This window comes from Mustela nivalis (assembly GCF_964662115.1).
Source record: "Mustela nivalis genome assembly, chromosome: 10".
Taxonomy (NCBI): domain Eukaryota; kingdom Metazoa; phylum Chordata; class Mammalia; order Carnivora; family Mustelidae; genus Mustela; species Mustela nivalis.
The window spans coordinates 98,245,996-98,270,347 of NC_139029.1; the positions used below are offsets into that span (position 1 = coordinate 98,245,996).

General features: G+C 40.5%; 2 protein-coding genes across 5 annotated transcripts in view; one reads left to right on the forward strand and one right to left on the reverse strand.

Moving 5' to 3' along the window:
* The window catches only part of WDR3 (WD repeat domain 3), a 33,851-nt gene extending 10,109 nt beyond the window's left edge, over positions 1-23,742 (reverse strand). Inside the window, exons 1-15 of one of the 2 annotated variants that reach the window (XM_082688010.1) lie at positions 23,644-23,742; positions 20,609-20,810; positions 19,373-19,582; positions 17,308-17,426; positions 15,426-15,504; positions 14,276-14,371; positions 13,232-13,342; positions 12,936-13,037; positions 12,382-12,479; positions 11,411-11,518; positions 10,683-10,913; positions 8,409-8,502; positions 2,188-2,289; positions 442-527; positions 132-267 (exon numbers count right to left, since the gene is read on the reverse strand). In XM_082688010.1, coding sequence (XP_082544136.1) covers positions 132-267; positions 442-527; positions 2,188-2,289; positions 8,409-8,502; positions 10,683-10,913; positions 11,411-11,518; positions 12,382-12,479; positions 12,936-13,037; positions 13,232-13,342; positions 14,276-14,371; positions 15,426-15,504; positions 17,308-17,426; positions 19,373-19,582; positions 20,609-20,779 — 1,743 coding nt within the window. In that variant the 5' untranslated portion in view covers positions 20,780-20,810; positions 23,644-23,742. Of the gene's footprint in view, positions 1-131; positions 268-441; positions 528-2,187; positions 2,290-8,408; positions 8,503-10,682; positions 10,914-11,410; positions 11,519-12,381; positions 12,480-12,935; positions 13,038-13,231; positions 13,343-14,275; positions 14,372-15,425; positions 15,505-17,307; positions 17,427-19,372; positions 19,583-20,608; positions 20,811-23,562 lie in introns of both variants that reach the window. The other variant, XM_082688011.1, reaches the window with a different exon arrangement.
* Positions 23,743-23,762: 20 nt separating this feature from the next.
* GDAP2 (ganglioside induced differentiation associated protein 2) overlaps positions 23,763-24,352 on the forward strand; it is a 68,547-nt gene continuing 67,957 nt past the window's right edge. The window contains exon 1 of one of the 3 annotated variants that reach the window (XM_082688012.1): positions 23,763-23,974. The gene's annotated coding sequence lies outside the window, so the exon portion shown is untranslated. Of the gene's footprint in view, positions 23,975-24,135; positions 24,268-24,352 lie in introns of those variants that run through there. The other 2 variants (XM_082688013.1, XM_082688014.1) reach the window with 2 other exon arrangements.

Below are 24,352 nucleotides of genomic sequence, written 5' to 3' on the forward strand. Positions count from 1 at the left end.
CCTACAATGTTTTGATTCACACATACATCTTTAGAAACATAGCACAGCTAGGCACAGTCAAGGCCACTTTCCAATCTCAACCCATGGTCAGTGAGAAAGACAGAAACTATTTCCAGGCATAATCACTGTACCTTTAAAGTGTCAACGTAGAAAATTTTTACAGTACAGTCCAGCAAAGACACAGCCAACAGCTTTTGGTTGGGAGAGTAACGAACACACAGAACGTCTTCATCTAGTTGCAAGGTTCGGGTTTGCTTCACAGAAAGTCTAGCACGATGGAAAGCATGAAGAAAAAAAGAAATAAATGAGTGCTCTACAAAGGCTGACAGAAATTCCAAAAACTCCCTGGAGCGTAAGAGAAATACATATGTCGAAAGCCCCTTCAGTGGTTCCCCATTCTCATTCCAAAAAAAGGACAGAAATTTAAAAATGTCTACTCACCTCTTCTGGGTACTATTTTCATCTTTTACCAACTCAAAATCCCAGAACTTGACAGATTTATCTGCACCACCTGTCACAAAGCCACGCTGAAAAGCCAATGACATTGCAATTAAAAAATATTTTATTACAGAAACTTGGGTAAGAAGTTATATATCAAAATTGTTTTCAAAAGGCCAATTTTATTTAATAGCATGGAAAAATAATTTAGAAAAATGTGGTTCCTTCGTAACCCCTTTCATTGCTCTTTTGGGGCTGCTGCCACAGACCTTATTTGAAAATTCCTAGCAGGGGCTAATGTAGACAGATGGTAACTAATATAAAGTTCTAGTTATACTTTTGTTCAGCATCAGAAAGACTCTGAACATTGTAGGGTTTCTTGCTCCACCCAAGAAAGCACCAATCAAAAGGATTTGCTATTAATTAATAAATTATATAAATTAAATATATATTTATATAAATAGGTATATTTATATAAATATATATTTATATAAAAATATATAAATAGATTAATTAATAAAATGGTTTGGCAAATTTACACAGACATGGAATATCAAAATAGGTTTATTCAAGTATTTACCTCAGAAAAGTATAAATTTATCCTGCAATGTCCCTGCTTAAAATATGTTTGAAACTGTTTCCAACATTAAGAAAATTAGTCAATACAATACAACATAGTATTAAAGCATAGAGAACTAGGGTCTGAAAACTAGATCTCAGGTGTTTATTCTGCCATTTGAGATTAGTAACATAGGAAACAACCTTCCAATGATCCTTAGTGTCACTGTGATGACAAAAACTATCTAGTTTACAAAACCATTATACAAATAACAATGACATGATGGACATAAAAATACTTTTCAGGAAGAGAATTCCCTATAAATGTATGTTACTACTATTTAAAAATTGTTTTTTAAGACTTTATTTATTTGACAGAGAGAGAGATCACAAGTAGGCAGAGAGGGAGGCAGAGAGAGAAGGGGAAGAAGGCTCCCTGCTGAGAACCCGATGTGGGGCTCCATCCCAGGACCCTGAGATCATGACCTGAGCCAGAGACAGAGGCTTAACCCACTGAGCCACCCATGCACCCTATTATTTAAATTTTAAATGCTGTTTCGTTCTGACCCCAAATGGCATAACCACTCTAAAATTCCAGATCCCATTTTTTCCAAAAATGGTATCTACATTCAATGGACAAAGGTTCAACACTATTGAGAAGATACAAATGAACAGGCCACAATCTCTTATTATGGTCCAAAAAATACCTCCAAATGTTTTGAGGAACAGCACCATGACTTGAGTAAGTATACAGTTCTCTAAGGTGACTCCTCGAAGGAAGACTTGAAAGGTCTGGTGTATTTGCTATCAATACTAGACTTATATGATCATAGACATATAGACTAAAAGGGGAATAGGAAAGTCTACTCCATCCTCCACACTATGCTGCCCAAGGAACTATTTCCTCTTAGGAAGTACCACAAACCATTGGTGAAAACTCTCGAGGGTAAGCAATTGGATGCCATGCAGCTGGCGGTCAAGAGCAGCTGAACGAGAATGCATTTGATAATGACAGCTATTCGTATTATCAGGCATGTGATATGCCATCAATATAGGAAATTTAAAGATCAGATAAGAAGCAGGCCTTCTTCTTTAAGAAACCCCAAAGAAATATTTGTTAGGCAGCAGTAAAATCTGATTTAAGAAACGGGAAAGTACTCCAGTCCAGATCCTAACATCTGGTTTCGTTACCTGATCTGGAGAGAGAGACAAGGACCATAAAGCTCCATCATGTGCGTCTATTGTCTCCAGCAGATTTCCTGAGGCCAAGTCATAAAGCTGCAGCTTTCCTGTCTGAGGAAGACACAAAATGAACACAGCTCCAAGAGCACACCCACAACCTCCAAGAGTCCTGCCTACACAGCTTACAAAAGATTTCAGAGCTGACCAGTGACTATGTGGCTGATGGCTTAGCAAATGGATCCCACATGCCCCTCTCTGTGCCTCCTGTCCGAACAGATGCCGTGGATGTGCTGGGTTAATTCTGGCAGGGCTACTCGGCAGCAGGATGACAGAAACGTGCAACCTGGCAGTCCTGGCCTCTTGTCACATTTGCTGGTTCTCAAACTTCACAAGGGAAATAGCATGGCCAGAGGCAAATCAGGAGACACACAACAACAGATACACCTAAAAACCTTTCAAGTTTAATAAACTTTAACTGTAACTGGCTTAACCAACCAGCTAGTTTTAGTTTCCTTCTCTAGTATATGCTGACAATGAGAAATAAGTAACTACCTATGATGCTAGGGAGAGCAAAAAAACAAAACAAAAAACACAAAAATGCAAAAGCTTAGAAAACAATGAGCCACATTTCCTGCTTAGAACTTGGCTAATCAAGAACAAAAAACAAAAAAATAAAAAACTTTTTTTAACTAAATAATGTGATCATAGTGCCAGCAAGGCATACACGATGGCAAAGCCTCCTCTATGATGGTATTCTGCACGTGGGGTGGCAAGAGTGTAAGGAAGACCTGATTCCCAGGGCTGCCGCCTTCTGGCTCTGTTGATGAATTCACCTTCAACAGCCTGTTTTCTCATCTATAAAATGGGGTTTACAGCACCAGCTTCTCAACATGTTTGTGGGCATTAAATGATATCATGTACATTGACTGCCTTGCATAGAGACTGGGCAGGGATCTGCATACTGCACGTTAGTCATATGGGTAGACTTCGAAGATATTCACGAAATGGTCTAACAAAAACAACAGAAGAGCCATTCGCCAAAAGAATGAAAGACAAACGAGAGAAACTTGTAATTGGAATTTAATGTTCATTCCCTGACAGTGACTCTAAAATCTCTCTGGTTTATTTTAACCTTTTAGCTGGGCAAAAAATACCCATTGTGACACACAGGTTTTCTCATAAAACAGTTGTATATAATGACAAATCTTTGCAAAGCACTTTTCAAAGCATCCCGAAGACCTTATTTCATTTATTCTCACTGCTATTCCTATTATCAGTCCTTCATGCTCCCAGCTCTTATTTACTCATCATTCACTGTGAGCTAGTTTCTGTGGTAAGTGCTTTCTGTAGGGTGAGGTGGGTTGTTTAACTCATTTTACAGGAGAAAACCAAGGCCTACGGGGGCAAGTACCTTGCCCAAAGTTCTCACACCCAGTGAGTGGGAAATCTAGAATTCAAACCTAGGCCCACCTAGTGCAAAAGCCACTGTCAAAAAGCACGTGTTGTCATCCTGTTATAGAGATGAAGAAACACACTAAAACAAGTTCTGGGACTTGCAGCAATTTACCCATTCTAAAAGGGGGAGAATCTGAATCCAAATCCAAGTCTGCTTATGCCTGCACGTTTATCCCCTGATCTTACTGGCAAGTGGCAATGAGGACTAGTCAGTGTGTCTTTACTGAATGCTTCTACCTGCCAAGCTGGACACTAGGTACTCTGTATATTTTATTAGTCTTCTCAAATCGCAATTACACATGTGCTTGTGAAGAGATGCCGCAAAGGCCAGCAAAACATGAATGACAGTTCTCTCAAGGTCATGATCGTCGTTTCCTTCCTCACAGTCTGATGTAAGGTTTGATTTTTTAAAAAACACAAAGAAAACAAAACTAAAAAGAAAACCCCTCAAAAAATGGCAATGAACTACCAACTTCTTATTATCCAGCTCCCATTCATTTCCAATATACAAAAACAGGAACCAGAATTTTCAAACGACTTTAAGAATATGGAGTAGATTAACAATTTTAAATATCTATGCCCCCAACGTGGGAGCAGCCAACTATATAAACCAATTAATAACAAAATCAAAGAAACACATCAACAACAATACAATAATAGTAGGGGACTTTAACACTCCCCTCACTGAAATGGACAGGTCATCCAAGCAAAAGATGAGCAAGGAAATAAAGGCCTTAAACGACACACTGGACCAGATGGACATCACAGATATATTCAGAACATTTCATCCCAAAGCAACAGAATACACATTCTTCTCTAGTGCACATGGAACATTCTCCAGAATAGATCACATCCTTGGTCCTAAATCAGGACTCAACCGGTATCAAAAGATTGGGATCATTCCCTGCATATTTTCAGACCACAATGCTCTAAAGCTAGAACTCAACCACAAAAGGAAGTTTGGAAAGAACCCAAATACATGGAGACTAAACAGTATCCTTCTAAAGAATGAATGGGTCAACCGGGAAATTAAAGAAGAATTGAAAAAAATCATGGAAACAAATGATAATGAAAATACAACGGTTCAAAATCTGTGGGACACAATAAAGGCAGTCCTGAGAGGAAAATATATAGCGGTACAAGCCTTTCTCAAGAAACAAGAAAGGTCTCAGGTACACAACCTAACCCTACACCTAAAGGAGCTGGAGAAAGAACAAGAAAGAAACCCTAAGCCCAGCAGGAGAAGAGAAATCATAAAGATCAGAGCAGAAATCAATGAAATAGAAACCAAAAAAACAATAGAAAAAATCAACGAAAGTAGGAGCTGGTTCTTTGAAAGAATTAATAAAATTGATAAACCCCTGGCCCGACTTATCAAAAAGAAAAGAGAAAGGACCCAAATAAATAAAATCATGAATGAAAGAGGAGAGATCACAACTAACACCAAAGAAATACAAACTATTATAAGAACATACTATGAGCAACTCTACGGCAATAAATTTGACAATCTGGAAGAAATGGATGCATTCCTAGAAACATATAAACTACCACAACTGAACCAGGAAGAAATAGAAAGCCTGAACAGACCCATAACCAGTAAGGAGATTGAAACAGTCATTAAAAATCTCCAAACAAACAAAAGCCCAGGGCCAGATGGCTTCCCGGGGGAATTCTACCAAACATTTAAAGAAGAACTAATTCCTATTCTCCTGAAACTGTTCCAAAAAATAGAAATGGAAGGAAAACTTCCAAACTCATTTTATGAGGCCAGCATCACCTTGATCCCAAAACCAGACAAGGATGCCACCAAAAAAGAGAGCTATAGACCGATATCCTTGATGAATACAGATGCAAAAATACTCAACAAAATACTAGCCAATAGGATTCAACAGTACATTAAAAAGATTATTCACCACGACCAAGTGGGATTTATTCCAGGGCTGCAAGGTTGGTTCAACATCCGCAAATCAGTCAATGTGATACAACACATCAATAAAAGAAAGAACAAGAACCATATGATACTTTCAATAGATGCTGAAAAAGCATTTGACAAAGTACAGCATCCCTTCCTGATCAAAACTCTTCAAAGTGTAGGGATAGAGGGCACATACCTCAATATCATCAAAGCCATCTATGAAAAACCCACCGCAAATATCATTCTCAATGGAGAAAAACTGAAAGCTTTTCCACTAAGGTCAGGAACACGGCAGGGATGTCCATTATCACCACTGCTATTCAACATAGTACTAGAGGTCCTAGCCTCAGCAATCAGACAACAAAAGGAAATTAAAGGCATCCAAATCGGCAAAGAAGAAGTCAAATTATCACTCTTCGCAGATGATATGATACTATATGTGGAAAACCCAAAAGACTCCACTCCAAAACTGCTAGAACTTATACAGGAATTCAGTAAAGTGTCAGGATATAAAATCAATGCACAGAAATCAGTTGCATTTCTCTACACCAACAGCAAGACAGAAGAAAGAGATATTAAGGAGTCAATCCCATTTACAATTGCATCCAAAACCATAAGATACCTAGGAATAAACCTAACCAAAGAGACACAGAATCTATACTCAGAAAACTATAAAGTACTCATGAAAGAAATTGAGGAAGACACAAAGAAATGGAAAAATGTTCCATGCTCCTGGATTGGAAGAATAAATATTGTGAAAATGTCTATGCTACCTAAAGCAATCTACACATTTAATGCAATTCCTATCAAAGTACCATCCATCTTTTTCAAAGAAATGGAACAAATAATGCTAAAATTTATATGGAACCAGAAAAGACCTCGAATAGCCAAAGGGATATTGAAAAAGAAAGCCAACGTTGGTGGCATCACAATTCCGGACTTCAAGCTCTATTACAAAGCTGTCATCATCAAGACAGCATGGTACTGGCACAAAAACAGACACATAGATCAATGGAACAGAATAGAGAGCCCAGAAATAGACCCTCAAATCTATGGTCAACTCATCTTCGACAAAGCAGGAAAGAATGTCCAATGGAAAAAAGACAGCCTCTTCAATAAATGGTGCTGGGAAAATTGGACAGCCACATGCAGAAAAATGAAATTGGACCATTTCCTTACACCACACACAAAAATAGACTCAAAATGGATGAAGGACCTCAATGTGCGAAAGGAATCCATCAAAATCCTTGAGGAGAACACAGGCAGCAACCTCTTCGACCTCTGCCGCAGCAACATCTTCCTAGGAACAACGCAAAAGGCAAGGGAAGCAAGGGAAAAAATGAACTATTGGGATTTCATCAAGATCAAAAGCTTTTGCACAGCAAAGGAAACAGTTAACAAAATCAAAAGACAACTGACAGAATGGGAGAAGATTTTTGCAAACGACATATCAGATAAAGGACTAGTGTCCAGAATCTATAAAGAACTTAGCAAACTCAACACCCAAAGAACAAATAATCCAATCAAGAAATGGGCAGAGGACATGAACAGACATTTCTGCAAAGAAGACATCCAGATGGCCAACAGACACATGAAAAAGTGCTCCATATCACTCGGCATCAGGGAAATACAAATCAAAATCACAATGAGATATCACCTCACACCAGTCAGAATGGCTAAAATCAACAAGTCAGGAAATGACAGATGCTGGCGAGGATGTGGAGAAAGGGGAACCCTCCTACACTGTTGGTGGGAATGCAAGCTGGTGCAGCCACTCTGGAAAACAGCATGGAGGTTCCTCAGAATGTTGAAAATAGAACTGCCCTATGACCCAGCAATTGCACTATTGGGTATTTACCCTAAAGATACAAATGTAGTGATCCAAAGGGGCACATGCACCCGAATGTTTATAGCAGCAATGTCCACAATAGCCAAACTATGGAAAGAACCTAGATGTCCATCAACAGATGAATGGATCAAGAAGATGTGGTATATATACACAATGGAATACTATGCAGCCATCAAAAGAAATGAAATCTTGCCATTTGCGACAACATGGATGGAACTAGAGCGTATCATGCTTAGCGAAATAAGTCAAGCAGAGAAAGACAACTATCATATGATCTCCCTGATATGAGGAAGTGGTGATGCAACATGGAGGCTTAAGTGGGTAGGAGAAGAATAAATGAAACAAGATGGGATTGGGAGGGAGACAAACCATAAGTGACTCTTAATCTCACAAAACAAACTGAGGGTTGCTGGGGGGAGGGGGTTTGGGAGAAGGGGGTGGGATTATGGACATTGGGGAGGGTATGTGCTTTGGTGAGTGCTGTGAAGTGTGTAAACCTGGTGATTCACAGACCTGTACCCCTGGGGATAAAAATATATGTTTATAAAAAAAAAAAAAAAAAAAGAAAGGACAAATACCCAACTTTTGTAGCAACATGTACGGGACTGGAAGAGATTATTATGCTGAGTGAAATAAGTCAAGCAGAGAGAGTCAATTATCATATGGTTTCACTTATTTGTGGAGCATAACAAATAGCATGGAGGACATGGGGAGTTAGAGAGGAGAAGGGAGTTGGGGGAAATTGGAAGGGGAGGTGAACCATGAGAGACTATGGACTCTGAAAAACAATCTGAGGGTTTTGAAGGGGTGGGGGGTGGGAGGGTGGGGTACTAGGTGGTGGGTATTATAAAGGGCACGGATTGCATGGAGCACTGGGTGTGGTGAAAAATAATGAATACTGTTATGCTGAAAATAAAAAATAAATTAAAAAAAAAAAAAAAAAAAAAAAAAAAAAAAAAAAAAAGAATATGGAGTAGAAAAGTCTCCAAAATCCAAAAAGTCTGAGTTTACCTTTGTTCCTATGACCACCTGCCTATCACCAGGCACGAAGAACGAGCACAGCGCGTATTCACAGGTCATTGTGCGGATACACTGTAGTGTGGCCCTGTGAAAACCAAGTAATAAAGAACCGCATGTTAGGAAAACCTGCTTCCCCATCCTAGAGGTCAGCGCACTCATTCAATACACACCTAGCCACACGGAGCTCGGCTCATACCCAGTTAGAGTCAAGAGAGAAAAATTTAAGTGGCATCTTTTTGGGGGGGCAGGGAGGGCTCCTAATCCTAAGGAATAGACATTATATAAAATCGGGACTCCCCCACCCGCCCAAAAAAAAAGCATCTGCGGGCCAATGTGCCACCACAAAGAAGTAAATGAGTCCACAGGATTACAAATCAAATTAGCCTATTATGAAATAACTCTACAAGTTCATTTTATTGGACGATAAACATTCATCCCTTCAACAGATGTACATCAAATGCCCACTTCATTCATCACTTGCTGAATGCCAGATGTTAATCTAGACACTGAAGGTTTAACAGTGAGTTAAACAGTTAAACAGCCCTGAAGCTTGTAAGCCCTCACATTCTTTAGCAATGAGACAAGCAGGCACCACACCGGTCTACCAGGTGACAGCAGGAGCTGTGGAGAAACAACACTGGGGGCAAGAGAGGAGGGTGAGGGTGGGCGACCGTTCCAGGCACAAAGAACGGGAGTTCAATCCCTACAACAGGGGCACGTTCTTGCTGTGTTTTAAGGGCAGAGAAAAGCCCAGTGGGCAAAAGGTGAGGTCTGTGAGCACTTTTGCTTCTAGGCAGAATGAGGTGGGGCTACTAGGAGTGGTGCCACTTCCATTATGACGATCACACCGGTGGCTGTGTGGACAAGAGACTCCAGTGGGGCATGCAGCAGGGAGACCCGCCAGGAAGCTATCAATACCACTCTGGGGAGAGGCAATGGCGGACGATTGGGGGTGGCAGCAGAGGGGACGACACATGCTTGGACACTCAGTTCTAAAGCTGGAGCTGCAGGATCTGCTGGTGACCTGGACCTAGGAGAGGAGAGAATGGCCACAGCATCTGGGGGAGAACAACTGGAAGGAAGTAATTACTTTCAAAGATGGGGAAAGTCTGTAGGAGCAACAGGTGGGGAGACCATGGTAGAGATAAGATCACAAGCATGGTTTGGGCCATAAAAAAAATGGAGCTACCCAATCAGACAGCCAGATGGTGACGCAAATGGAAGACTTGGATGTAAGGGTCTGGTGTTCAGGGAGAGGCTTAAGGCTAGAGGAAGAAATTCATGCGTCATCAGCCCAGAGAAAGCTCATAAAGTAAGTAGAGAGAGAAGTGGTCCGAGGACTCTGCCCTGAAGTATTCCAACACTCAGAGGTCAGAAAGGTTAGCAGGACCCAGCACAGAGAGAGGGAATGACCAGCAGAGGAAGAGGAAGTAATAAGAGTCCAAGTGCTTCAAAGAGGAGAAAGTTATCAATTCAAGGAGAAGAGTGCCACATGAAGCTTACGGGTCACCGGATTCAGAAATATGAAGATCACTGATGAGGTGACCAGAGCTGCTGTGGTGAAAAGGTGGGGAAAGGCCTGATGGGAGACAGATGAAGACAGAACAGAGAACAGAAATTAGAGGACGGGTTGTGACTGGAGAGACTGAGGAGGAGACAGGGCTATTAACTTCTTTTCAGATGGGACGAATTAGAGCATACTTGTATGCTGCTGGAAATGATCCCAGAGAGCAGGAATGTCAAGATGCAGGAGGACAACAGCCAGCAGGCGAGCAGAGACAGGACCACAGGTGCGAGCTGTGGCTAGCGTTGGTTAGGAGCACCAACATAGGAACAGGAGGGAAGATGGACTGCATGGGTATAGATGCAGGTGAACTGCCAGATATGCTGGGAGCACATGAATATTTTCTAGATGATTCCTTTTTTCAGTGAATTAGGAAGGAAGGTCACCAGCTCAAAGGTGCTAGAGGGGTTTGTGGCTTGAGGAGAGAAGAGGTGTACAACAGTCACCTAGGAAAGGAATGAAAAATTACAGTAAAAATACTGGACAGCACTAAGAGCCTACTAGAATTTAAATAGTAGGCGGCTTATTTGTGTGTTTTCCTCTAGCCAACTACAGTGACAAAGTTTTTTTGCACCAAATTTAAAAAAGCAATTACACTCCACAGGCCCACAATCAAGAGACACCCTCAAGAGTACTGGAACCTCACTCACACAGGAGCCAACAGGACTGGATAAAGCCGGGGAGAGCACCATTTCACAAACCTGTTCCATATCTTCACAGACTCTGCAGCAGCTGAAAGGACAGCAATGTTGTCAGAGCTGAACGAAAGGGTCCGCACGTCGCTGCGGTGACCCCCGATGGTGATTCTGCTTGTCCTGACGGGCTGAGGAGCAGGCGCAGATGGCTGCAGCGAATACGACTCCACCAAGTTGTTCTGCAGCAGGAAGACTGCCTTCAACTCTCCTTGAGGTGAATGAATGAAGTCAAAGGATCTGCATGAGAAAGTAGTTCATTTATGAAAGTAATTCATAAATGTTCTCACCATCTTCACTCACAAGGTTAACTGCTTCCAATAAAGCTTCACAGTGTCCTCAACCTATGTGATGTTTGAGCAAGTATAAAGAGTTTCACAAAAAGTGCTCTGCATGTTGGACGGTAGGCCAAAAACACCTGGGCTCAGGTACTGGATCTGATGGGTACCTTGCTTATATGTATGTAATTTTTCTAAGTGCCCTTAAATGTTTTAGAGTATGGCATATACATTTTTCTTTTTAATCGGCAGCACAAAAGAAAACTAAACAAATAGAAACCGTTATTATAATAAAACCAACGAGATAATGCAGAAGATCCAGGCATGCCACGATCACTGTCTCCAAATACGTAATTTCTCCAGACTGCCCAAAATTAGTATGAAAAAGCCAATACAACTTTGCAGCTTACTATTTCTACAATATTGCTCAGGCACTTCAGATATTATACTTCTACTCACTTGATTTTGGCAGAAGTTTTGATATTAGTCACCCGTTGGATTTCATCTTGCAGAGTCATTTCAACACTGACTTCAATGTCTTCCTCTTCCCCTTTGGAAGAATTTAATCTATAGGGGGATAAAAAAAAAAAAGATGATGACTTTTCTAGAAGATGCTTTGTTATTACGTGAGCCAAACTGTGGCTCCGCGACCAATAACCTGTGTGATCCTGGGAGAGCCCCCTAACCACACAGGACTACCATGATAATTAGATAATGAAGTGTATGTAGTTTGTGAACTACAGTGACATAAAATGTTATTCCATTTAATTGGTATTCTCGATAAGTGGATTTTGAAGGGAACAGCCCATAAAATTTCCTGGGGCAAATAAGTTTTGTAATTCAAACTATTCCAACGAAATGTACCTGGTGAACTTTTCTAACTTCAGGACTTTTTAGAAGATAATTAACCTGCACTTATGAGTCCAACTATGTCAAATAAACCAAAGGTCATACAAGGTTTGCCAAGGTGACTTTTTCTTGAGCCCTGATAAATTTTAACCACCGAGGAAGTGATTTCTTTGGTTACCATAGTAACCTGTTCCAAGCTGATGTTGTCCCAAATGTCTATTCTATAGTCCTTCTCTTCATAGCCCCCAAGGTTAGCATTATGGAACCCAACTTCCTTCTGTCTGGGCTGCTGGCACTGAAGACATCTGCTGGCCTGAGAACTAGAAATCACTCAGATGCTATTTTTAAAAAATCTGTATAGCCTTTCTATGTGGTTCTGAGCTCACGACTCAGCAACATGCTAATTATGAAGCTGTGGAAATGTAAACAGCACTGCAAACATCTTCTCTAGCCTTTAAAAGTAACAGCTAACAGAGTAATTACTTCTTTAAAGAAGCCATAGTTTTTCTATCAGTACCAAGTGGCCCATTCAAGATACTTTATTAATAGTAAATATTAAAAAAACAAACAAAAAAACACACTTTGCTTTCTTTCTAGCTTTCTTCATCTTCTTATCCATTTTCTTTTGAACTTCTGCTTTGGAAAGGATGCAGAACACTTCTAGCACAGAATCAGTTCCCTAGAAAGGGAAAAGTTGATGTGAGTCCAGGAAAGGCAATTTGTAATGTAGCTTTTTCTTAGAAAGACCAAAACAATAATGTTCCTTTTTCTTCCCTTATGGGTTGTATTACCTTGGACAGCTGCCTCCCTCTGGGATGGCCATCTCATGTATAAAGTGGCAATACCACTTCCTACTCACAGCTTTGCTCTGAAGACCAAATAAGAAGCTAGCTAATCCTTTTAAATTGCTCAGAAAAGCATGCATGTAATGCTTGCTAACAATAAAAACAATAATATTAACTATTACTGTATTATGCTAATAGAAGCTAGGGATTATAAATCTACCCAGCAGCACATAATGAATTGTTAAGACAACTGGGGGAAAATTAATCTCTACCTACACGGAATATAAAACAAGCACAAGTCACTGAAAGGAAGAGCCTCATCCCTGTTTTCTCTGACAATTGGTACTCACATGGCAAGCTAGAATCCTGCCTGTCCTGTCGACCGCAAGGTTCACAACTCTGTCCCTTCCCTCCCGCATGATGGAACCAGCTTTTCTGCATGTAAGGATGCGCTATGGAAAAAGCAAGGGAGAAGACCAAAGTAAAATGCAAGTTGTCAAACCTATGAAAAAGTACGATTCTAAAGAGATGCAGGTGACAAAGATATTCCCTATAATGACAATAATTGTGAGTTTTTAAATAAAAAATCTCCAATTCTCGCTTTTCCCATTGACTCAACACAAATGAGGGTAAAACAAAGAATTACATCCTCAGGAGTTTCGTCTGTCTCCAGGGCGCCATCCTCAGGCTGTGTGTCCTGTATTTCAGGGGAAGTCCCTTTGCTTTTCTTGGGCTCTGGTTCTTCTAAGTCTGCCACCTGTTTTATAAAAATGGGAAAATAGAAGCTGAAACAATGTGTTCCAGGAGATGTCTCTTAACCCTAATGACTTAGAAATCCATTCTTATGGCCACAAATAAGTGCTCTCTTTGACCAAACCTCTTCAGCTGTAGGACACTTAACCAGAGTATGTTAAAAGCTGACTACAAGAACGCAAACAAAACAGTATTCACTATGCTATCTCCAGTAACTTTCCGAAATACACAGACTAAGGTTTAGTAAACCTAGACTATGGTTTAGTAATTTAAACTGAGGTGAAAAAATGATGACTGATTCTTCATTAACTTTAAAACTTTCTTTTGTGAAAGAACTGCCATATTCTGAAAGAAAGCTACCAGTCTGGCACAGAGAACTACAAAGGCAATCCAGACATAAAGAAAAGATAAAGCCTAGCCTACTACAAAAGAACCCGCCAGAATAGCTACGGAACAAACACTACACACCTAACTCCAGCTAAACCTGCAGTCCATAAACTTTTCCACACAAAATCTATGAGGACCTGAGAAAGTTACATATCTTCTCAGAACATATGTTTATACACAGACACAAATGTTACACAGATTTTTTGTCTGAGGGGAAGTCCCAGATATCCTGAAGTCCATCCATGGACACCCAAAGGTCCAAGAACTCCGGGCTAAAAACCCCACAAATTAACATTAGCATCACCAGAAGGTGTAAGCCTAAAAGTAGCCTTCTTAGAGCTCAAATAAAGGAGGGTAACTAAACTAATAATGAAGAAAAAGTTCTGATTAGAAGTTTTAAAATGCTTTCTAGTGCTTTGGGAAGTACTCAGTAGTTACAACTGATTCAAAATTCAATGAGCCTGTAACACTGCTAAAACACAGCATTGCCTATGATCAAAAAAAAAAAAAAAACCCAAAACAAACAAAACAAAACAAAAAAACCAATTACCTCCTGAAGATAGGCTATGTCCCAAGCCCTCAGCTCACTGTCGGAAGTCCCAGTAATGAGTCGCTTGTCTTCTGATACCAGCACCAACCCCCACACCTACAGAGTATAAAAAGATTCAAATAATATCTATTTTTAGGAGACTCTAGGATATATGATGTGACATCCAAAAATCTAAGTATACTATCTGTAGTAAAATCTGACATTTGCAAAGCCTAATATTAAGGTAACCCTTTCAAAATACACTAAGAGAAACCTTGGAGCGCCTGGGTGGCTCAGTCTATTAACTGTCTGCCTTAAGCTCAGATTATGATCCTGGGGTCCTGGGATCGAGCTCCATGCTGGGCTCCCTGCTTCTCTCTGTCTGCCACTCTACTTGTGCACTCTATCAAAAAAATAAATAAAATCTTTAAAAAAGAGAGAGATCTCACTTTTGGAAAGAAAACATGGCCTGTGGTAGAACTGTTGATTATGAAGTGAACTATTAGTTTCTCTGTAATTTCCTACCCTTAAATTTAGATAGTAGCTGTTCAGCACAATTCCTAACTAGAATCCACTCAAATGAGGATTTGAAGTCCGGTACTTCTTTGCTTCAGCCATACCTTGCAAATAGAAGGCACCCCACTGATGTCTATGGGATAATTTTTAAGCCTCAAATATTTAAGAACAATGAAAAGTATTGTTGTGAATCAACAGTCCAAGAATCTAATTTGCTTTGGTCATCAGTTAAGTCCAGGTATGGTTTTGAAAGCCTGCTATGAGCAAAGCATGGAAGAGGATGCAAAGACATAAAATATTCCCTGATCTCTACTGAAAATGTCTATGTTCGGGCAACTATTATAATGACTAAGATTTGCGGTTTACACATCATGGGGCCATGCACTGTATATACACTGGCATTAAACCTATCATCAAAAAGGTGGATACGTTACTTAAAATCAATGAAGCTCATATTCACGGATTAGAAACTTATCCAAGGCCGATTTCTACTAAACACCAGAGTAGCATTATCTGCTCCAAACCTCTCCATCTCTCAAGACAACACATGATGATTACTATGAGCAGTAAAAACAAAGGGCCATGAAAGGCCCAGGGAAAAAAACCATCTTTTTGCCTTGCCATTCTTTCCCTGGGCCCGTGACCTTACATGTACCTCGGTTCGATGGCCAACCATTGTTTTAAAGCAGTGCTGGGTATCAAGGTCCCACCATTTCACCATGGTATCTTTTCCACTGGAAAAAAGAAACAGGAAAAGTCTTATTAGGAAAAATCAGTAAATGAGAGGTCAAGGACTCATGTGGTATCTTCAGGAAAATATGTATTTTTTTTAATAAAGAATCCTAATTTTCCATTATTAGGTAGGAAATACAGTATTTCACCCGTAAGTACAGAAATAACTTTGAATTCAGAATGTCAAGGAACACAGACACTGACCTGTGGCCCACTGTCAGAGCACCCACATTCCCCCACTGACTGACACAAATCTCTCACCTCTCTTCTGCTCCAATCTCCCATGTCCAGCTGGTCCCCACATCCTGAAAATGCCGCCTCTGTGAGGTCTTGACTCTTTCCAATTCACTTCTGTCCATGAACCTGAATTTAAGTTCTACTGCCTGAACTATTTTCATAGCTTCTTTTCCAGTTTCTTTGTCCATTCCCTGTGTCTTCATTACATCTAATAAACTATCAGATAATCTAAGTTTTTTAAACTTCCACTAGCTCAAGGTTCTCTACAGAAACAAAATCAGGCCCTTTAGCACCATTTTAAAAACTTCTCATTCATTGGCTCTGAGTCTCCCTGCCAGTGAGTTCTACTCTGGCCTCAAATGCCTCTCCCCTGCTTCCCCATTAATATAAATCTAACATAATCCTCCTTCATGACCAAACTGGAAAACAAAACAAAACAAAACCCCCAAAACATGATTTATAAAGTCTTTCCTATACAATCCCATCTCATTGTGTCATTTCCTTTCTTTGACACAGCTGACCCCTGCACGACGAAGGGGCCAGAGGCACCAACTCCCTCACCCCCAGTATAGTAAAAAATCTCCAAATACCTCTGATTCCCCCAAAACTTAACTACTCACAGCCTACTACTAATTAGAAGCCTTACCAGTAACATGAACAGTTCATTAACACATATTTTGTATGTAATATTCTCACAACAAAGTAAAGAAAAGAAAATCATAATAGAAAACACATTTACAGTTCTGTCCTGGATTTATTGGAAAAAAATAAATGCATACAAGCGGACCTGACTGATTCAACCTTGTTGTTCAAGGATCAACTGTTCCCTAAGCTAAACGTGTATGTTCTTTTAGAACCTTAGTCATTCTTTCACAGAATCTGTGTTATCTGACAACACACCAATGTGCCTTCCATCCCAGAAGAACTAACAAACCAATCATATGGCATTCAGTGCTCCTTCACAACTGCTTCGGAGTCATTACTAGGGTTCTAGTTACTGCTGGCAAACCTTAGGATCCCAAACTTTCCTGGGTGGCTATTCCTTAGGACAGATAATTAGTTTGAACCCTATGAAACTGCTGGTACTTGACCTATTATGTTTGACCTACACAAATGGAAATTCCAAAAGGTTCAACCTAATAGACGTTCAGAAGGCCTACATACAGAGTATGTCTATTCTCAAAAGGTAGGCAAATTGAACACTTGTTATTCACCTCTGCTCAGTGCTCCACATTCTGTTTTCCTGACTTTCTAAGGATTCAGAAAATGGGATAGCTCATTCTATAAAAGGCATGTCAAAGTTTAAGGAACATAAAAAAGCTAATACCAGAGGATAAAAATGACAAATCAGAAAAGGGAATTAAAAATGCCAGACGTAACTCTATGGATATCTTCTTTGATACTACTGGGGAGAAGAGGGAAGGAGAGAGGAAAGCAGAGGGCAGAGGCTAACACATGAGCCTGAGGGTAATGCGGACAAATGAGGAAGAAATGACCCAAATTCTGTCTTTGAAACCTTCGCTGATGCATTTCCATAGAAAAGAACTAGAAATAAAACTGTTATTTACCTAGTAACCAGCAGATTCTTTTCTCGTAGAAACAGTGCTTGTGTGATGGCGTCCTTGTGCCCCTTAAGACGGTAGAGGCCGCTTTCATTGATCACATCCCACACAATAGCATCTGTGTCCTAAAGGGATCAGGAAATAGAGCAGAATTTTCTTTATCTCATCAGGCTTCAACAAATAAAACGATGTAACATTGTTATTACAGAGATGATCTTTGTAGAAAATTTGGAAAACACACAGAAAAGTTTAGAGGGAATAAACAGCCTTTAATTCCACCATCTATACTGCTCCAATCCAACACTGAGGTATTTTCAGAAAACTGGGATCATGCTATTGATATCATTTTATAACCCTTTTTTACCCATTTTAAAGCATTTCCATTTTTCCATGTCCTTCCAGACTGTTCTCATTTTCAATGATCACAAAATAATCCTAAGGCTATACCATAATCCATTTAAACATCTTTCTACTTTAGCCATTTAAGTAGTTCTCAATTTTCCATTATAAATATGTGGAAGTGAACATTCTTATACATAAATCTTTGTATATACCTTGGGTCAGAATAAATACTAAAGAAGAAAATTCTTGGGTTAAAAGGTATTTCTATTTTTAAAGTTTGCAATTCATCACGACAAGGTGATCTCTTTAAATTGCATCAATTTACAGGTCTACAGGTCCACCATATGAATGACAAGGCCAGTCTTGCCCTCTCCTCAGCTCTGGATATTACTAGTTTCTCAAAAACCACTGCCGATGTCAGAAGTTACAAATGCTGTCTCAGTAGTTATTGGATTTACATTTCTGAATACCAACGAGAAACTGTGTCCATGTTCTGTGGGGATTACTGGCCACTTATACCTCTCTTGAACTGCTGAGTCCTGTCTTTCTTCTTCCTTTGGGCCTTACTTTTTGTTTGACTGTAAGCTATTAAGAGATAAAGGATATTAATCCTTTTTATATTGAAAATATTAAATACTTCTTTTTTCAATGTCCTTTCACTTTTTTTCCCAGAAATAACAGACATTTATCGCCATGTTAAGTCTAAGGAGTATATATAGCATGATGACCACAACAGGTTTAGCTAAAATCCATCTTTTCATATAAATAGAATAAAAAGAAAAGAAGATAAAAGGAAAAATAAAATTCCTCCTTGTGAGAACTCTTAGGACTTATTCTTAACAACTTTCCTATTTCTTTTAAATGTACAAATGTTTTAAATCTAAATATTCAAATCACCCTTTTCCTTTATAATTTCTTTCTTTGCTGATAGGTTTCAAGTCCTTTTGATATAAAGACCTATTTTGAAAGCAGATTAGCTTAATACATTTTAAATTACTTCATAATGCATTTTAACACCTGAGACCTCCTAAAAAAAATCTGCTTCTGGGGGGAAAAAAAATCTGCAGCCCTCTCTTATTATTGCTCTTTCTCAAATTTCTGGTGTTTTTGATTTACTTGTTTTCCATATACCCTTATAAATAATTTGGTCATGTTCTTAAAGCAACAACAAAACCTTTTTGGGATGCTTACTTATGTTGCTGTAATTCTATAAATTAACTAGAAAACACTACAATCTTTGTTTTCCCATTCAAGTACCTGATTTGTATCTCTATTCAGGTCTTCTGCTACATTCTTCACTATAGTTTCACAGTATTTTTCTGTCACTTAAGATACTATTGTAAATGTGATCTTTTACATTGTATTTTCTAACTGATGACTCTGAGACATAGGAAAGCTACCAATTTTTATGGCAAAGAACGACTGTTTTGTCCTCCTTGTCCCATCTGTTTTTTTCCTGTTTTGAGTAGCACTTCTACAATGATGTTACATTAATACTTATCAGAGGCATCCTGATCTTGTTCCTATACTTAACAGGCTTAATAGGCAAGCAAGAAAATGAACCTCCTAATTCATACTCCCCCTCCTCCCTTCACTTCCACCATCTATATGGTTTTGTACACCAAAGACCCACTGATTCACCCAACAGTTTTTGTGAACAACCTGCTTCAGCATAAGTTTTATACTCCTCCACTAGATTAAAATCTGGGTACCTGATTCAAGGTCTCACCTTGGACCCAGAAGCCAGCCTGCCCCCTAGCTGATCGTACTTCAAGGAAGTGATGGCTGCTTTGTGTCCATTGAAGGTCACATTTCCTTCCCCACTCAGGAGACTGAAGATTCGGATAGACCCATCCTCATAACCAACAGCTAAGTGCAGCCCATCCGGGGAGGGACACAAGCAAGTGACTTCTTGTTTAAGTCCCTGAAGGATAAGGATCTGAAATCACAAGAATCATAAACAACGCACAGGTGGAGTTAAGTGCATGATTAAAGGAAAAATGTGGGAATAATCAGGGACAGTAAAAATAAGAGCATTAATAATTCCAAATCATTCTTAAAATAATAATGAAATTCTGCACTTCATCTCAAGTTATTTCATGTAGGAATTATTTGTACAGGGCAACATTCAAGAAAGGGTAAAATTTTCTCCAAAGCTCTATCTACATCAGTGTGGTATGTACAAAAATTTCCCAAGTGATAAATTACTAAGTCCTTATCCTAAGTTAATACCAAATGATATTCCATCAAGGGTTATTAGCACATCTATGCTTTAGCTGAGCCCCATCTTGAAAGAAACCAACCTGTATGGCACTAGGGTGCTACATGGTTTACCCCAAGAAACTGGCTGGCAACAAGTATCAAAGTATTAATCTCTTGGGAGTCACACAGTGACTGGGCAAGACTAAAATGCCTATAATTTGGTGTGGTGGAAATGGCATGCTTAGGGAACTTAGCAACACAAAGTGTCAAAGCCTAGTTTAACAAACTTGGGCCTCCTCCGTTCATTAAAAAAAGGTTCCACCTTTTTTTATACTCACCACAGCTGAGTATTATTCCTTTTAAATGATGAAAATTTTATAACTAGCAGTGAGGGCAGGTAAAAGAACTTGAAAAATAAAGAACTGGTCGAGAACACCAAACATGTCTGGAATTGTGATTACAAAAATTACCTGTAGATACTACAAATGGATACCTAAGACTTAAGCTCCTATTTGGTCATGGCTTTCAGAATTTAGATTTCAGAATTTTTCAGAATCTAGCGCAGAAAAAAAACAACAGAACCTGATACTTGGCTACCTAGAAGTAGCCCAAAGAAGAAAGATTTCTCTTTTAGAGGCACATACATTAAAAAAATCAATCAATCAATCAATCTGTGCATGTTACATCAGAGCTCTCCCACTTCGACCTTTCCATCCTCAAATACCTATAAATCAGTTATCAACCTAGTTGATCTCTGGCTTACCTTCTCGCCTTTCCTTAAGTCCCAGATGAAAACATGTTCGCAGGCTGGTACTGCCACATAGCGTCCTTTTTCACCACGAAGTGTCACAAAGACAATATTACCTTTTTGGCTGCCAATAAGGCCAAAGACTGCACTGGCAACATAGCGTAGGTACTGCTTCGTGAGCCCCATGTTATAACGCCTGATACCGCAAGCGAGACAGCTGTGCACACACATATAAGAGTCAGTTCATTGGGTACCTCGGTTTTGCTGGGCTGGCAAACACCACCATTTATCATGTGATTAAAGCATGTAACTTGCGCCTTCTTAACCTTTATTTACTCTGAATAAAGCACTGACATAGATACCTAGAAATCATTTTGTATTTGCTGCTGACTCAGCATTTAAACCCTCATTCCTCTAGCTTCAAATTGGTCACCTTGTTATGCCCACCTCGCAAATAACTAACACGTGGCCTTAATGGAGCTAAACAATTTACTTCTGTTCATTCAACCACCGTCAAAGTTTTTACACCGAGATTGACAAGATTGAGTTGGAAAACGTCTACAATGAATTACTGTAATCCTACTACCTAGATAAAGTGCTGTTTTAGACACTAGAGTGTTGAATAAAATAAAATCCCTAACCTCGTGGCACACATCCAGCACAGTGAGTCTCAAACTCTAGTATGTATCCGAATCACCTGTGAGCTTATGAAACAGACTGCTGGGAATCACATCCACCAAACCTCCCTAGTGCTTCTGATTCAGTAGGTCTGAGGTGGATCCCAAGATTTTTTTTTTCTAAGAAGTTCCTAAGTGATGCTGTGGTTGTGTGGTTTCTCACCTGAACTACTGTTCTAGTACATGTAGGTCCTTCTCTGATTCCCAATCAGGTCAGCTACCTACCCTTGGCACAGAAAAAGATACAGCAACTTGGCATATAATTTTTGAAAGATGCCTTACTTACTTAGTTCTCACCCTAAATCAAATTCACTGAAAACACTGTTTATGGATAAAAGAGACAAAAAATTAAAGAGATACTAAGTCAAGCCTGTCTGGTCTTGATATGGAAGAGTGAAAAGTACCCCAAACACCCATGCAACTTAAAACAAACAAACAATACTAGACAGCGGTTACACCCTTTTTTGGGAAGCTGATTTTTGTTGTTGGTTTTTACACGTGGTTTAACTCACAGGGTCCATTTCTGATTACACTTGGTTTTAGCCTACCTTAACAAAAAATATTTAATGCCAACTCTCTTTATTATTTTCTTTTAGTAACCACTGACTTTTCCTCACCTATGAACCAACAAAACCCAGATAAAAATCAAGGTAAGAATATTAACATGGTGATAATGCTGTTAGCCTAAGCCATTTGATCAACTCTTCCCCACTTCCTTATTCCTCCAGCCCCTCAACTGTAGTTCTTCCTCTTGGCAGTCTTTGGCCATCTATCAGTTCTTTCCACAGTATTTTCCTTGGAGACTTCACAAAGCATACGTAAGCATAGGGATACCTACACCTCTATTTCCAGTCCTGTCCATGTACGTGAATACAAGTGATAGAATTCCAAAAACTTTCATGAGATATCCATCCAAATACCTTGCAGCATCACACTGAACATGGGTAAAACCAAACCTACCTTGCTTCCTCACCCCTTCACCTTTTCCTTATTCTAAGACACACAATCTCCCTTGTCATTCAGGCTCATAAACCTTGTATGTAACCTTGTATGAGCAAACTTTGGCTCATTAATAAAAAGATTATCGCAGCCAAGCCTTAAAGAGTATTTACTATATTGATATATTAAATGTATACACCTGAGTAAACATAGCGTAGTCATTTAATTACAAATAGTAATTGAGTTAATCAAAAGGGTTAACATATGCAAAACACTTAAAGAAGCATCGAGGGGCACCTGGGTGGCTCAATCCATTGAGCCCCGGACTCTTGTTTCCACTGGGGTGATGATCTCAGGGTTATCAGATTGAGCCCAAAGCTCAGTGGGAAGTCTGATTGACATTCTCTCCCTCTGCCCCACCCTTGCTCACACTCTCTCTAAAATATTTTTTTAAAAATCATGTATAATATTGTAAATATAAGGATAAAAATTCTTCACAATAACCTTACAAAGTGGGTATTATTCTTACCTCCATTTTACAGACAAGGAAACTAAGCAAAGAGATGTGAAATAACAAGCCCAAAGTCATTTACGCAGTTCTAAGTACCAAAGCCAGGTTCCAATCCTCAAATTCCAAAATTTGTTCTTTTAACCTCTAAGCCAAACTGCTTCTCTCTGCCTCTGTCCTCTTTTTTGTTAGAAGCTTCCACCTAATTCATTGATTTTCTGAAGTAGGATTCTTTTCTCTTTCCACTTTCTGTTCCAGCTCTTTATCACGGGGTTCTTGTCAGGTTAGTTGGTTTCCTTCCCTGTCCTGACACCTTGCTTCCTTTATACTGTTCCTCTCACCTAGAATAACATGCACTATCATGTCATCCTATTTTACCAAGTCGGTGTTAACCTGCGGTCTACTTCTTCCGAGGCCAGACCATTCTCGTCGCCTTTTCGTTTAATGTTTAAAGTTTTCTTCAATGTTTCCTCAATGTTTAAACGTATCTTCCATACAACTTGGAACTAGTCACACGCACATATCTTACCGCCTTTTGGAGCGAGGTCACGACCTAACCTCCTTCCGCGACCTACCTACCATCCCAGCTTCCCACCTACGGAGCCTGAAAATGTTTCTACGATGCACCGAGGGGCTCGGGTGTAGTAACAGACCTGTCAGACGTCCCTAACCCGAGTCTTCAGTCAGGACAGGCTGAGGGGCTGCTCCGCGCACGGATCGTGCTGTCCGGGCATCCTAGGGAGATCTGGTCCACGCACCAGCCCCGGGAGTTAGCGGGAGGCCGCCGGGGACGGTAGGTTCCCAGTCGCCTCTCTAGCAACAGCCACCAAGTCCCCCCGCCTCACCTGATGCTGGAGCCACGGAGGACCACGCAACTGTGAACGACGAGCAAATGCGACCGAACGCCATGCCCTTAAAATACTTACCTTGGCCTCCACGAGGCTACGAGCCACCTGGACCCGCCTACGGGACCTAGCCCATCCGGGTCCGCTTCCGTACCCACTTCCGCCCGGCATTCCTTTTGCCTTCGCGGAGGAAATGACGTAGGAGGTCTCTGGTTGGTGAGGGCCGGCCGGTAGCGGAAGTCGTTGTTTCGCCACTCAAAGCTCTTGCAGCTGGTCACTCCAGCCTCCTGGGACTTTGACTCTCCTGACCGCGGAGCTCCTGACCAGGGGTGTCCGGGGATGCCGCTTGGACGCTTTCTACGTGGAGCTTAAACCCGCCCCGCTGCCGCCCGGATGGGACCGCCGGAGTGCTGTGAGAAGCGGGACTAGCACCGGGGCCGGGAGGGAAGGCGGGGCGGAGCGGGCTGGGGGCGCGGCGGGAGACTCTGAGGACTCGGCCGCGGCTGAGGGTGCGGGCAGAGAGGATTAGTGCTGACCACTCTCTGGAGGAATGAGCCTTCCGCTTCTTCACCAGAGGTTGTCTGGCTCCTCTGGCCCGCGGCGCTGTCGGGAACTACCTATCGAAGAGAAGAGAGAGGGTAGGCGGACCTGGGCACCAGGGATATTGGTGCTGGAGTCACCAGGGAGGCACGCGCCCTGATGCAGGTGAGATAGGGCGGCTGGGACCCTTGCGGGTTACAGTCCCAGGGTCGAGTGTGATTTGCCGCGCGTGTGGACCTGGCGTTCCACA